At 44.9% G+C, this 15,073-nt stretch overlaps 3 protein-coding genes and 1 long non-coding RNA gene across 9 annotated transcripts in view; 3 read left to right on the forward strand and 1 right to left on the reverse strand.

Moving 5' to 3' along the window:
* Positions 1-213: 213 nt before the first annotated feature.
* The window catches only part of LOC109516106 (regulator of G-protein signaling 9-like), a 29,266-nt gene continuing 14,406 nt past the window's right edge, over positions 214-15,073 (forward strand). Inside the window, exons 1-19 of one of the 6 annotated variants that reach the window (XM_019870321.1) lie at positions 214-343; positions 995-1,091; positions 1,548-1,598; positions 1,684-1,790; positions 1,883-1,934; positions 1,996-2,054; positions 2,133-2,209; positions 2,337-2,418; positions 2,730-2,792; positions 3,027-3,056; positions 3,149-3,210; positions 3,309-3,422; positions 3,495-3,610; positions 3,674-3,761; positions 3,876-4,014; positions 4,092-4,174; positions 4,255-4,378; positions 5,151-5,551; positions 5,938-6,787. In XM_019870321.1, the coding sequence (XP_019725880.1) occupies positions 275-343; positions 995-1,091; positions 1,548-1,598; positions 1,684-1,790; positions 1,883-1,934; positions 1,996-2,054; positions 2,133-2,209; positions 2,337-2,418; positions 2,730-2,792; positions 3,027-3,056; positions 3,149-3,210; positions 3,309-3,422; positions 3,495-3,610; positions 3,674-3,761; positions 3,876-4,014; positions 4,092-4,174; positions 4,255-4,378; positions 5,151-5,551; positions 5,938-6,100 (1,977 nt within the window). In that variant the 5' untranslated portion in view covers positions 214-274 and the 3' untranslated portion in view covers positions 6,101-6,787. Of the gene's footprint in view, positions 344-994; positions 1,092-1,547; positions 1,599-1,683; positions 1,791-1,882; positions 1,935-1,995; positions 2,055-2,132; positions 2,210-2,336; positions 2,419-2,729; positions 2,800-3,026; positions 3,057-3,148; positions 3,211-3,308; positions 3,423-3,494; positions 3,611-3,673; positions 3,762-3,875; positions 4,015-4,091; positions 4,175-4,254; positions 4,839-5,150; positions 5,552-5,937; positions 6,788-15,073 lie in introns of those variants that run through there. The other 5 variants (XM_019870328.1, XM_019870335.1, XM_019870352.1 and 2 more) reach the window with 5 other exon arrangements.
* On the reverse strand, positions 4,601-5,271 carry LOC109516647 (uncharacterized). Its single transcript, XR_002168382.1, has 3 exons — positions 5,181-5,271; positions 4,925-5,040; positions 4,601-4,821 (listed from the first exon to the last, which is right to left on the reverse strand). It is a non-coding gene; the product is annotated as an uncharacterized LOC109516647 (long non-coding RNA).
* LOC109516559 (parvalbumin, thymic-like) lies at positions 8,277-10,579 on the forward strand. Its single transcript, XM_019871214.1, has 6 exons — positions 8,277-8,399; positions 8,633-8,717; positions 9,495-9,612; positions 9,697-9,829; positions 9,925-10,034; positions 10,345-10,579. The coding sequence occupies exons 2-6, from the start codon at positions 8,649-8,651 to the stop codon at positions 10,371-10,373; spliced, it is 459 nt and encodes a 152-aa protein (XP_019726773.1). The 5' UTR covers positions 8,277-8,399; positions 8,633-8,648; the 3' UTR covers positions 10,374-10,579.
* On the forward strand, positions 11,835-14,944 carry pvalb9 (parvalbumin 9). The gene is made up of 5 exons (XM_019871281.1): positions 11,835-12,124; positions 12,982-13,049; positions 13,848-13,980; positions 14,298-14,407; positions 14,761-14,944. The coding sequence occupies exons 2-5, from the start codon at positions 12,989-12,991 to the stop codon at positions 14,784-14,786; spliced, it is 330 nt and encodes a 109-aa protein (XP_019726840.1). The 5' UTR covers positions 11,835-12,124; positions 12,982-12,988; the 3' UTR covers positions 14,787-14,944.

Here is a 15,073-nt window from a genome sequence, read left to right on the forward strand (position 1 = left end):
ATATAAAAAAAGCTACTCTTTACGTTCGAACAAACTTAATGGCGCCTGAACATCATTTAAAAACGTAGATCCCGTAAGTGTATATTGTTACAAATGCAGTAACACAATGCAATGTCAATTTGCTAGTTATAACAAATATAAATTTTCCGAGCTCGCTGTGAGTACGCGAAGGCACCACCGGTATTGATTATCCTCTCCAACCAGCATCCCTCGGCGACACAGCTCGCAGTTGCATTGAGCGTGTGGTCAGTGGACACTATTATCATCAGGCAGCATGACAATTAGAAACACTCTGCGGGATCACGGGCAGAGATATCGGCCAAGGATGGCGTGTCTTAAAAAGGTAAGGTTCTGCTCATACAAAACACAGCCAGCCCTCAGGCTCCATGACAGCATATCTACGGGTATGGAAAACAAAGCACGTATTGTGGGGGGACATAATCTAATTGAATCTTTTGTATAGATTATTTACTCTGACTAGCTGCCATGAGGTTGTTTGCATGGTTTTAATATTGAATGTAAATCAGTGAACAGATGATTAGAAATGCATGACATGTTATCAGAATGTTATCAGCTCCTTAATAAACTGCTCACCTCCTCACAGTAATAAGGTCATGCAGTTTAATAAGCATTAAGACAGGATCATTGTCAGTGAAGTGGGGCCCATGCAGAAAGAAGTTAATCCAGCGACTGGATCTTGACTCATCTCTCCCACATCACGCGTGCAGGAGGAAGGCGTGTGCACCCCTCTTGACACTTTTGTGTTGATTTAGCTCCAAGTTGAGGCAACATCAAAGAAAATCAAGAGTGACAAACAAAGTGTATTCAGGTTACCTGAAACGTATTTAAAGTTCTACCACTAAAAGCACCTGGAAGACATTTTCAATCTCAAACTGCCCTTGCAATCTGTTGTCAAAGCAACCCGTCTAGCCCCCTCACCAGCCAGCATCCCCCACATTAGTTGTCATGGTAACCTCTTCTTCCCCCCCCACAGGCGGAAAAGGTACTGCTGGAGATGCAGGATCCCAAATCGGGAGTGAAGTCTCAGCCGCAGCGACTGGTCATCACCACCATACCGCACGCTATTACTGGTGAGCACCCCCCCCCCCCACACACACACACACTGATGAGCAGCACACACTTGATGCTGAGTGATTGTGTAATCAGCGTCTGACGGCCGAGACGCAGCGCCTCAAACTCGAGAGCTTCAGATTTTGTCGCCATGACAACCCCCGTGGACTCGTCAAAGTGAGGGGAGAAATGGAATGACAAGTAACAGACGGAAGCGAAAGAAAATCAGACAGAAGAGGCAATTATAGAGGGAGAATACATCGCTAATGACATTTTTCTACTTCTATTTTCTTCCCTGTCCTTTTTTTTTTTTTTTTTTTTTTACGCTGCATCATATTAGCCAGAAAGGCCCACAGGCGGCCAAGGTAGTCAGCTGTCGTGTGTCAGAGGGGGTCTGGCATTTACGCACATGCACACACATGCGCACGTGTGCATACTGTCAGTCAAATGATGTCATTTGAATATGTGGTCTCTAGGTGAAGACATAGTTGCGTGGCTGGCAGACAGATTCCAAATCGACTCCAGAGGTCAGTTTAACGCCTGAACAACTTGGAAAGTCAACACGGGGCAAATAAACACCTGTAAAGTTTCGCCCTGTGTTGCTGTGGTCAGAGGCCAGAGGTTTGGGTTCCATGCTGGTGGCATTGGGCTTCGTGTACCCGCTGCAGGACCACAAGCGCTTGCTGCTGAAGCCCGACGCGTCACTCTACCGCTTCCAGGTAATAAATTACATGTCTTGGTTCAATCGGGGTAAAGTTAGGAAAAACCGTGAGTCTTCATTGTCATCCACACGCCCCACTTTTCATTTCAGACGCCATACTTCTGGCCTGCCCAGCAGTGGCCCGTGGAGGATACCGACTACGGTGAGTGTGATCAGGTCTAAGCACACATCAACCAACCCTAATACGTGTACCTGCGCCGCAGCAATCTACTTGGCCAAAAGGAACATACGCAAGAAGGGGATCTTGGAGATGCACGAGCAGGTCAGAGAGGCCAAGAAACGCTGCCGCCGCTGCTTGCCGGAGAGGCTTACGGTTGTGTTGTCTCCGGGGCGTCCTCAGGAGCAGTACAACCGCCTTCACAAGTGGATGAATCACAAGTGGGACTTCATCGTGATGCAGGCGAAAGAACAGTACAGGTAAGACGCGAATGCAAAACATTTTTTTTTTTTTTGTCTGAACCATATTTGGTCCCCTAAAATGCGTGCACGTCGCACTATGAGGTTGCAAAAAATGAGTAACAAAGGGTGTTGTGTGTAACCCGAGAGCCGCCAAGGAGAGGAAGAAACCGGACCGCGTGGTGTTTGACTGTCAAGAGAGGGCCTACTGGGTGGTCCACAGACCCCCGGTGAGAAACTCACACACTCACACAGACATACGTACACATGCCGGCTTTATGTGGACACCCTCCAATTGCCGAGTGGAAATAAATTGCACCTCCTTTCTCGGCGGGGAATCTCATTATCTCTCCCCACGATGCCTCATTGCCTTCACATCTCCTATCGGAGCCAAAAGGTCACGCCCGATTAATATTTCACGCCGCGTATGAGAATGACGTCCTTTCAGGCACCCTGTAAGCTGATAATATGATCAGCTGTCCACTGTAGTCACCGCTGTCCCTGTAAGGGTTAATAGCCAAGTACTGTCGTTCTTTTATAGCCTGGTACGGTTAGCGCCATGGACTATGGACTCGACCGGCGAATCGATCCAAACACAGATGAGGTAACAGGTGAGTGGACGTGAATTCTCATCAGTCAGCTTCTCTTCCGTGATGCTTTTTCTTGTCGTTTTCCTTACTCAGCCTGCTTCCTCTTTCTCTTGTCTTCTGTCTCCTGCAGGCCTTTCTCGCTGCTCATTTTCTTCTCAAGTGCCCGTCGTTCACACGGTTCTTACGCGTCATTTCTGTCATCACACCCCGTGTTTTTTTATTTTTATTTTTTGGGTTCCTCCTCGCAGGTGAAAACGCCCGACTACTACGAGAGAATTGTAAGAATTTCACATCTGTTATTTTTATCGATGGATATTTATTTAGATTTTTTGGTTCTTTATCTTGGATTTTCATCTCTTCCTCTTTGCAGATGATCTTCACCCAGCAGTCCATCATGAGGCCCAGAGTCAAGTCGTCAGTGTCCATTGGCGCGTACGTTTGTCGTCCATATTTTCTTGTCCAATTCTGTTGCGCATGAGGACTAGCTAATAAATACGTTTACTTTTTTTTGTTTTTTTTTTTCCCAACAGGTTGGTGAAATATAGCGCAACCTACAACAGCCACGACCCGTTCCTCTCCAAATGTCTTCCCAGCAACCCCTGGCACACGGACGATGTTACGTACTGGACCTTGAACATGCCCAAGTCAGTACACACTCGGATGAGATTTGCACACGACTCGATGACTTTGAAATCTTTTCCTTTTCATTGCGGCAGTGTGGAAACGCCCACCAAGATGCGCGTGGAGCGCTGGACGTTCAGCTTCGGCGAGTTGCTCTCGGACCCTCGAGGGCGCGACGACTTCAGGCGTTTTCTGAAGAAAGAGTTCAGCGGTATGAGGACGGCGGCCGTCGGGGGAGACATTTTGAAAGACAAAATGGTGGCTGTTTTGACAGGTGAAAACTTGGCATTCTGGGAAGGCTGCGAGGATTTAAAGTGGGGCACGGCGGCGACCATGCGGGAGAAGGCCGAGCAGATCTATAAGTAAAGGAATTACTTGTTCGGGACTTAAATATTTTTTTTTTCTACTCTGTGGAATCTTTCTAGTCAGGGCAGGAGAGTACATGTAATCACATTACTGATCATTGTGATCATCAGGACTTTCCTGGCCCGCGGCGCCCCAAGGTGGATCAACATCGACGGGAAGACGATGGAGATCACAGTGAACGGCCTGAAGCATCCCCATCGATACGTGCTGGATGCCGCCCAGACCCACATCTACATGCTCATGAAGAAAGTCAGTTACCGACCGGCTCACCGAACGTTGTCGACGTTCTCCTTTTAAAGAATTCACCGCTAGTTGTGGAATTGCAGGACTCGTACGGCCGCTACATGAAATCTCAGGTGTTCAAAGACACGTTGAAGAAGGCCATCTGCCCCGAGGAGCACAAGTTCACGTAGGCGCTCGGCCCATTCTTTTGACCCAATCCCCCTGAAGCCATTTATGTTTGTTTTTTAATTGGCCATGCTCTAACAGGGACGCCCAGTTAGAACAGAATGCCAAGAACCGGCGGCCCAGCCTCAGTCCCATCGTCCTCCGGCAGCGGGAGCTGGAGGAGCGAGCCAGGATGGCCGCCAACGCACCTGTCGACATCACGCAGGTCATGAGCAAACTCAGCAAGCACAAATGATGGCGCTGCGTAAAATGGAAATACATACTGTTTTATTGAATTAAAAATATTTAATAAAATACACAACTTAACACACTTCATATTTTAGCCCCCAAAATTTGTCGCTTCAGCTTCTGTCAGGTGAAACAAAAAAAGCATCGTGTGTCGGCATCGAAAGCATCACCCACAATGTCCGTGTTATATTTCTGTATGTTGGCTTTGTTTACTGTTTGTCGCCCCCCCCCCTTCTCCTTCCCCAAACTTACCCCGATCCATGATTCCAACACGCAACTTGTACTGTCTGCATACATGTTATGGCAACTATATTAAAACATCCAGCAGCACCTCATCTGTCTGTCCCATCATTCATCCCCGCCGCCGATGTCCATCCGGCTAAGGATGACCATCTTAAGTTGCATTGTCAACCGAAGAGTCTAATGATGAAAAAAAACGTAAGCAAAATCTCATCTTTGATTTGTGATTTTTCCATTTATTCTACTGATCTCTTCTCCTGATCTACCTTGATTTAAGTACCACCCGTAAGATGTTGTCCTGATAGTCTTCCGTGTGTTATCCGTGCAATGGCCCCTGTTGTTTTTCAGCCATGTTGTTAGTGCAAACAGTGCACATCCACAGGGACACGCTTTGGCCTGCTAAAAAGAAATAAATGCATAAATTCATAATTAATAAAATGATCAGCCCTATTTCTTTCCATTTTAAAAATAGCAACATCTGTAACATATTTTTGTTTTTCATCCCACAGTTGTGCCGCTTCACCACCCCGGTGCCGCACCTGGCGGTGTATTCCGGCCTGGTCGACTCCCCCACCGCCAACGCCTCGTCCTCCCTGGCCGTCCTCGCCCCTTGCCCGTCCCCGGTCAGCGTAACCCCGGACAGCACCTCTGGCTCCGAGCGGAGGCCGGAAGCCGGGGGCAAGGCGGAGCAAGATGGTGAGGCCTTGCGGGCACCCGGCTCGACGTGCAAGTCGAGGGTGGCTCTCTCGCTGCGGCGGCTGCTGAGGCGGGGCTGCGGGGTGGGCGGCGGCCCCTCCGCTGTCTTCGCCAGCCTGTCGCCCAAGTGCCACGCGGCCGCCGGGGCCAGTGGACGCATTCGGCCAATTAGTCCGGACGCCTCCAGCCAGGCCCCGCCTCGGAGGATTGGCAAGTGAGTGTGAAGCATTTACAAAGCAGATTTTAGTCAGACATGGATTTGTGAAGTTTATGTGCGTCTCTGATTAAAAAAAAAAAAAAAAAAAAACCTAATATTTTTAACTACAAAAACGTTTAATAATGACTTCAATGAATTGAATAAAACCGTTTTTGCCACATTTTTTGCTTAATCTGAATGCACATTGCACTTCTTCTTCTGGTGTGCATGCCATAGCCACAAGGGGGCAGTATAATACAGACATTCAGGCCCGCCAGTCGGGCAACTAACTCGGTGTGTAATTGATGCCCATTATGGAAAAAAAAAGTTGATAAATTTGCCAGTCAGTATTTTCAATGAAAAAAAAGAAGCGTGATCAATTCAAGCCCGTCTGCGTGCTGCAGCTTTTTCCAGATCAAGGTGGACATCCCCCCAGAGTGTCGGATCTACCCCATCGAATCCGAGGATGAAGACGAGGAGAACCGAGCCTCCTCCCAGGGAGCTTTGGGGGCCAAGGAGATCATTTGCCCCTGGGAGAGCCTCACCCCTCACAACGGGACTGGCTAAAAGAAACAAACCCCCAAAAAAAGAAAAGGTACCGAAAGGATTTTTTTTTTCTTTCAGCCTTCTTTGTAACATGCCACCCAAAATGGGATCAAACTTCCCATATCTGCCGTTTGAACGTCTGGACAGCTTTTCAAAGTGAATTGTAGCGTTCACATTCAAACCTCATTCAGAGTAGCCCCACTGCAGCCTTATTGATGATTCTACGCCTTATTTAGTTTTTGCCTTACACCGACTAATAATGTCAATTGAAAAACAAACATACTGCATGGAACAAGGAACTGATAAATCGCCAAAGATGACATTTGGACTGAGCCCTTTGGTGTTAAATTTCTTTATTTCCTAATATTGTTGCCGTCAATTGAAAAACGTGTTTTCTTTTTATAAGTAACTTTCATCAAGTGTATATGGAGGGTGGTTCTGGAATGTACACTTGGTACATGGAGACGGGTTCTTGTGCACGTGGAGAAATCGTTTTAGCAGCACCTCGTTTTGTATGTGACGCTGTTTTTGTATTATAGCGATGTTTCCGTGCTCGGCGTGAGCAACGCTTGTTTGAACACGTTTACATATTTCAGAATGTGAATTTTTATGTACAAATTGTGCTGGTGTTGGGCGGGCAGATTCCACATCTTGTGTCAAGTGCCTCAATGATGAGCACGCGAATAAATGACTCGTGTGTTAAGCTGAGCCCCGTCATGGCCGCGTGTGTTTTATTCACTAGGAAACATAAAATATAGCAGTGTTCCGCTTAATAGTTTTAAGTTGTAATATCACCATCCACCACTGGATGGCAGACATGGCTTAGCATCTCTTGTACCGGGTCTTCCTTGTACACCCTGATTTTTTTTTCTTTTTTGGAGAATTTGGAATAACATCCAGGACAAATACCTCAGGAATAGTAAAAACGAGTAGATTTTTGTAAAAAAAAAAAAATGCTCACGATTTCTTGGTTGGTTGACAGTTCAGCAATGGTACATGAGTGTGTAAAAAAAACAGTTTGCCAGCCTTGTCGGCTGTGACCGTCCCACTTCTGGTTTTAGTCAACCCTGGCCGATTGTGTCCTCCCGCTGGCAACAAAATCACTGATGCTGGAGTTCTGCGTGGCACACCCAAACAGCATCAGGATGTTGTTGTCAGAAGTTAACAACGGGCCATCTTTTCCTCCCTAGTCATAAAAAAGCAAAAGATTCTGCAACGAAAGAGAGAATGGACAATGAGAGCTTGTCGCCAAGCAACAAGTATGCCGTTTCTATTTCGACATGATGCCGCTTGTTCCCGCTGTGTTTGGAATTGGACTCTTGATGGATGGCGTCCCGTCTCGGTTGCTCAGAATCTGATACAGCTCGACAGGGGTCTTGCGTCCAAATGTCACACGGACGAGACGAGAGAGACATCTTTGGTTTCAATTTGACTGACAGGAAGTTCGGGAAGACTAATTATTACTCGCAGCACTGTAGATTCTTATTCGCCATAAAAAAGAATGTGCCCCTTTCCTGGCCTTTCTGTCTCTTAAAAATCAGCTGTGCCCACCACTGCATGAACCTCCGCAGTAAATAACAAGCAAACATTGTTTAACTAAGTGTTCATACCTGTGCTTGTTCCCATGACATGCTGATAACTCCAAGTCCCAAAACAACCAGTGGACCATTCCCCAACTGAGCAAGTGTCTCCTCTCCAATCCAGCTGTGCAACCACTAACTCCGAACGCTTCATACACGCCTAGAACCGAAAATGCAATTGCAACCCATCCCTCTCCACCTCCGTCCCATCCCCCCTTTTTCCCGCCTCTCATCCATCACACAGGAAGCCTGGTCTTCCTGAAAACAAGCCCGGGAGTAAGGAAAGGCACAAGGCCGAGGGTGGGCGGCGGGGGCGCAGATGTGCGAGGGAGTGTGCGGGGAGGGGGGAGCAAAGGATGTTTTTGTTGTTGCTCCACTCCTCGGCCTGTCGCAGGTCTCACCCGTAGGCCCATCCTGAGGAAACGGGGCTGGCGTCACCGTGTGGCCGAGCCAAAGACCCTCACGTGGTGCCTGTGTGATACCGTAACGTCCGCTTCACTCCAGCGCCCCCCCCCCCAACCCCGCACGCTGGATGTGAAACTGCTTGACAACTAAATAGTCGCCATCGTGTCTTGGCATACACACGAGCTAAGTGGCGATAATAGTCGCATCAGAATAATTGCAGGCCACATGTCGACATGCTATTCACATTTTATATACAGAGATGAGAGATTCAAACCCTGAACCTCAGACCGGCAGACCACGTGCTAACCAGCGGACCACCGTGCTGCCCGCTGAAGGTACAAACTTTTATTTTCCGCTCCTCATATGTGTGATGCATCAAATGAAAATGAATGGAAATGCCGTTAATCATTTCTAGCTTCTCAAAAACAACAAATGTTGTCTTGAAAAGTGACCCTTTATAATATTTTACATTTTAAACACAAAATGATGACATCATTAAATGGAATGGTTTGATTAAATGTGTGTTGTGCTGCTTCTTTTGGTGCATGCCATGGCCACCGGAGGGCAGCATAGCAGAAGAACGGATGAACACGGAGAGGGAGGATATGTTAAGACCCAAGTCTTTCTTCACTGAGGACAAAGAATATATGCCGGTGAGTATTGTTATGTTCTCTCTGTCTCTGTCACTTGTGTGTCATTTTTGTTCGAAGCTGTTACAACCCTGACATAGAGATGCTATTCGTCAGCCCATCTATGGTGTTTCCCATGATGTCTTAGCATTAAGCTAGCGGGCTGAAAGCAAAGTTATGTGGGTGTTTTGAACCCCCGATGTAATTTTGCCTTTTTTTTTTTTTTTATGGTGAGTTTGGCAGTCAATTTAAACCAGGAGTCCTAAGTTCAAATCTGTGAGGCAGATGTGCCGCCCACGGTTGCAACCATGCTTCCATATGCTAAATGTAGCATGTGGGAGGGACAAGAAGACATTTCCACGGAGTTGGGCCCGATAGTGACCAAGGCCGGATAAAAACAGGATGTTTATAACTTGTGGAAATGCTGCATGGATGAAGAAGAGGATGGCAAGAAGCCAGTGAATGAGTTTGCAGGGAAATGTTTGCGTCTCTCCATAAGCACTGTGCATATAATCTACATCCTTCTTATATACTCCTTGTCCATATTTGGGTCGCAGGGTTCGTTTGGAAAAAGTTCAGACTTGAGATGCGCTTTTGACTTTCACATTGTGAAGGTGACTGACCAACTGCCTCCGCTTTGAGACTTCCACCTTGTTGGTTGGAGCAGCCCGTACGTTAAATAACGTCTGAAGTGGTCACAGCTGCGGGTGGCAGCGGACAGAAGGACGCTGGTGGTTTCTGACACCCCGTGGGGGGGTGAAGCCTATTCACCGCGCCACTTTGTTTCTTTCCGCGCATCAGCCGTCGCACATCAAACCGCGGTGGCCGCTCACTTGGACCACAACAATCTCCGTCGTCATGGCCATCACCGACGTTCTAGCCGTCTCGGACATTACCTCGGCTCTAAACGCTTGTAAAGGTAAGACCTTGATTTTCTTTTTGGTCTGGGGTTAGAATACCAGGCCCAAGATTCCAAGCTTGATTTTTTTTTTTTTTCTTCCAGCAAAAGATTCCTTTAACCCAAAGATGTTTTTCAAAGCGGTGGGTCTATCGAAAAAGACTCCAACAGAGATAGAGAAGGTGTTTAACATCTTGGACCAGGACAAAAGTGGCTTCATTGAGCAGGATGAGCTACAGTTGAGTTCGTCGTTGATTTTTTTTTTGCAGGCTTGACTTTGCCTTCTTCTCTTGAGTGATTTCATAAGAAACGCATTGATGACTTTGCCGTTAGACTCTTCTTGCAGAACTTCTCCAAAGGAGCCAGGACGCTGACTGCCGCTGAGACCAGAGGCTTCCTGCTCGAAGGCGACTCTGACGGTGATGGCAAGATTGGCTGGGAAGGTCGGTGATATTTTGACTTTTCTGATTTTGTGAGCAGGAAGGAGACGCGTACTTGAAAATAATCTTCAAGAGAAGATTTGTTTTGACTTAAATAATACCCACTGAGCATAAATAGCCAATTATATAACCAAATGTGCCATGCTTACTGGATTTTTACCATTTCATAACAAGATAACTCATTGTAGGTTTCCTTTGCTGCCAGAAGATAGCAGCAAAGGAAAAAAATTGTCTTGCTTTGGTTTTAGCACAAAAATGTGAATGCGACTATTATAAATAACGTGTCCTTTATTTTTCCTCTTTGTTATTTCAGAGTTTTCTGCACTGGTCAAGTCTTCCTAAGAGCAGCCTTACGTCTCCGGTTTATTGGATGTTAATCATCTCAGGGTGGATGTTAACTAGCAACAGTAAACAAGAGCGTGTATGCGAGTAGATTAGAAAAGCATTCCAAGTACTGTAGTGTCTTCAAAAAAACAAAATGGATGCTCTCTGTTACAGTATGTTTCGTTCGCTATATTGGTTCTAAATAAAGACACTTCCTCAAAAAATCACGTGTTTGTCATTCTGTAAGATTCAGTTTAACAGAGTTTTGATTCTGCATGTACCCAGGCTCCGATGACATTTCGCAGGTGTACCTAATGTCATGGCCTTCGTGATTGCTTTAAGCGTTTATCACCACAAGGCGGCACTGCTGCTCCAATCTGCTTTCACTCAGGTCTTTGAGGGCCTTTTGATTTCATCAAAACCGATAGTTTCCACACTAAATATCGATAACACCTGACCGTTAATTAATTGAACACAAATTTGTGGTGCAGAACGAACAGCAATGCTGACACACCAGACCGCAGATGAAAAAACATGGAGAAATAATGACCTTTATTCCCTTGGGTTTGACAGAAATGCTGACTGAAACCACCAGAGATGATGCTGCCATTGCAGAGGAAACCCATTGGTGAGAAAGTAGCTGGTCGTCAAGGTAACCGGGTGTAATTATTCAAAAACAAAAGATGGAAAGAACTTGAATCTGTCTGTCCTGCAGCCACTGAATAATTCGTATCTGGGTAAAAAAAAAAAAAATTTTATACAGATTTGTGAAATGTGGACAAATAATAATTTTGTGAGTACCATCAAATCGCATTGTCTTGCTGACAGATGTTGTCACGAGGTGGGGCGGGGATCTCACATGATCCATAGGCATGCGTACGAAATGCATTTTGTGCGGATCTGATTTTATCCTGGTTTAGCGGCTTACTGAGAAAAAGCATATAGAAGAAAAAGAAGAAGAATGGGCCGCATACGGCCCCCTCCAGTCTTTAATCCAGGCAGTGTCAAGCGTCGTTTCTACTCATTGTGTCACTCTTGGAAAAATTCAGCCTCTTGTGTATTTTTTATTTTAGTTTATTTCTTTTTTTGGGTCAAAGTTTTCTTCCTTTATCACGTTAAAATAATAGATGAATGAATTTATTGCAAATAAAATACGATTGCCATTTTCATCATCATCTCCCTCATTCATCATTTCAATAAATACACAATATTTTTAAATTACAGATTTATTGAAATTAAAAATCGTATCATAAATTGGATTCATTCATTTATTTACCTTTTTTAGGCATAGTCCCTCATTCCTTCCTCACCGGCTCATCTCACCCCCTTTCCCCATCATCTGTCCATTTTTAAAAAAAATCAAACATGGCCCTTGAGCACAATAGTTCCCACCCCTGTGAGACAGCTTAAAGCACCTTGAATAAATGCGAAATGTGTGTAATCTCTCATGTGCACTCGCGGGGCGAGCAAAGGCAGGGAGGGGAGGCTGTAGAAGGGGGGAAGAGAGAACGACAGCACAGAAAACTTGATTGGATAAAAAAAAAAAAAATCCTACACGCGTCGTAGCTGAAAGGAAGAGTGAGCGGAGCTATAAAAAGTTTATCGGGCAGGTAGAGCAACACGAGCTCGGCTAGGGGGAACATCTGATATCCCGCAGTGGAAATTCAAGCAGAGTCTATAAAAGTGAGGCGGCTATCAGGGGACTCACCACGACGACTCTTTTAAACTGCGGTTGTTTTGGAACCTGAGAGGACACCCGGCATACAGAGGTGAGTCACGCATCTGTCAAAAAAAATAATAAAATCAGTTGACACTCGCCTGCGTGAGGCAAATGCGGTTCTTGCGCCTCTGCAAACGACATCCACGATATTGAACAGACTTTAAATTAGAAGCGCTGTCGCTTCAAGGGACCATTCTAATCTTCTGCAGCATCCGCATCACGATAGACTGTGCAGGTCATCCAACACCACAAAAAAAATATACATTATATATATCGAGACGAGCTTGTTCTCTGTCGGCCAGCGGGTACTTTGTGTCAGAGCCTTTGGCTTGCTTCAAGCACTCTTACCTTAAAAGTCTAAATAACTATAATTTCAAATTGCCTTGAGTAAGTCAATATGAAATCCTCTCATTTTATGCAAAACCTTTAAGAGATTCGTTTTGTTTTGTTTTTTTGTTGGTTCGGCCAGCTATTAGGGGTCCAGCAAAAAAACTGTTTTGAATCGAAGAACCTTTTTCTTATATCTTAATGTCACAGTTGTGCATCAACCACTACAATGGACCCTTACGTGTGTTGCCATCCACTGCCATTATTTTTTTTTCATGCGTCAAGACTAACAAAAACATTTGAGGAAGAAAATCCTGATGTAGGTTTTCGTTATTTGTGCATGAAAGGCAATAGCAATATGTAACTAAAAGGCCCCACGAGAGACAATGTAATCAATAAGCAGGCTTATTGATTACATTGTACAGTCAGGCATATGATGAAGTCATAATATCAGTGGAACGCATGAGAGCATAAAAATTGATCAAATTCAAGAAAAGGAGTCTGACTCTGGCCCAAAATGGGAACGCTTGAAGTGGGCGAGAAAACCCAGTGTGTAATTATTTTTTTTTTACTCCGCAGAACCAGCATGTCCCTCACCTCCATCCTCTCGGCCGAAGACATTGAAAACGCTGTGAAAGACTGTCAAGGTAACACCCATCCTGCCAAACTATATATAATACGCGTCAGATCAATTTGCGATTTCCATCACCTCAAGCAGAGGTCAAGACGAGGTTTGTAATCTTTTCTCGGGCTGCGTTCATTTCACTTTTGTACAGTACCCTCTTATCTGCACCTCCGGATGATTGCAAAAGCTTTTCAATCATCCTGTCTGTTTTAGTGCTTGCATGACTTTGCTCAATTTAACCAAAAAAAAAAAAAAAAAAAAAAACAGCATCCACATGCATTTTTAATCTCACCTCATCGGGCTTCTCCCTCAAACAATTTCACATAAAGCAGTGGTGCCTCGACTTACAAGTGACCCGTTCTACGAGTCGGCTGATATTTTTTCTGCTTTGACTTTTGAGCCAAAATTGAAGTTGCGACGGCTTAGATGTTGCAGCGAATTTCATAACAAAGCAGCCGATCGGCAGGTCGCCGAGTCCCACTTGAATCTTACGGTCGAATGGAACAAAGAGCAAAGAGAGCTTCACATTGTGTACTGAGTTGTGGCTTACCAAAGCCCGCTATCTTCATGCTAACGTATAATGGGAATAATCATAGACAGGCTAACAAAACTAGCGTTGGAATCCCGGTAGTTATCAACTTTTAAAACGATTCTATTTGAACACAAATGGGAGCAACACATGCAGGCAAACAACATGACGACAGTCACGGGCATATATTCTTTATCCTCTGCAAAAAAAAACAACTAAATTACTGCAATGAATTCTTTACATTCTGTTAAACTATGATACTGTATTACAGTATGTTTTTTTTTTCTGCAGCTCCAGACTCATTCTGCCACAAGAAGTTCTTTGGACTATGTGGCCTCTCCTCCAAGACGCCTCAGGAGGTCCAGAATGTCTTCCAGATCCTCGATGAGGACAACAGCGGCTACCTGCAGGAGTCGGAGCTCAAGTGGGACATTTCATCTTTTTTTTTTCCAGTTGTATTTATTTATCTCAACCTCTCTAATGGTAAAATGTCACAGTGTGCATGACAGACAGATTAAGACCTAGCGACCAACTCGCACATCTGTATTAAAGCCGTCCCTTTGTAATCCACGTGGATTATCATGATCTAAGTGTTATCGTGACATTTGTGTTACATAATTCACCTTTTGTTGTACTACAATTTGACCCCCCCCCCCCCCAAAATGGTGTGTCCTCATGATTTGCTGTAATATTGACGCAATGCATCTTGTATGCGACTGAGTGACCTTTGTGTTTGTGAAGGTTTTTCCTGCAGCGGTTCGTCCCCGGAGCGAGAACGCTGACCGAGACTGAAACCAAAAGCTTCATCTCGGCAGCGGATGACGACAGCGATGGCAGGATCGGAGCAGAGGGTCAGTATCTGATTTCCTGCAGCTCAACCGGGCATCTGATGCGAGGAGAACACTTTTTTTTCCCCCTGCAGGTTGCTATCCTGACGCACTGAGGTTGAACTAAAGCTTTCAAATTATTTATGATGTTGGACAAATTTGTATCTGCGGTACGGTTTTGTGTGTTTTGTTAAATAAAATATACAGATTTTATTTGGGGTGGATTCTTTTTTTCTTCAGTGCCATTGAGACTGGAACATGTTCAGTGCACACGATTGACATCAGGAAATTTTAATTGGGATGATTTTTAACTGTCAATGCAAAAAAAAAAAAAAAAAAAATCTTCACAATGTTAAATACTGTCTCTGTTTGTTTAGAGTTCCAGATGATTGTCCTGTCCTGAGGCCTCCATGGATCAGTTCTTGCTTCCATTTCCACTGATTTTTTTTGGATTTCTTTTCATTGGCTTGTATTTCAGTGGACATTCTTTTTTTTTAATGTTCTGCTCTGCCCTCATGAATTGACAATAACAATAAAGGTCCTTCAAACCTGTGACAATGAAAGAAATTAAATGTGTGGCCTCTCTGTTCTATGAAATAAAGTTGGCAACAATAGTTACTTCTAGACAAGCGCCTTATAACATAACTTTTACATAGTTTATGTGTTAATGAAGAATAAGGACAGTTTACA

The sequence above is a fragment of the Hippocampus comes genome, unplaced genomic scaffold, assembly GCF_001891065.2.
Source record: "Hippocampus comes isolate QL1 unplaced genomic scaffold, H_comes_QL1_v1.1 scaffold620, whole genome shotgun sequence".
Classification (NCBI taxonomy): Eukaryota; Metazoa; Chordata; class Actinopteri; order Syngnathiformes; family Syngnathidae; genus Hippocampus; species Hippocampus comes.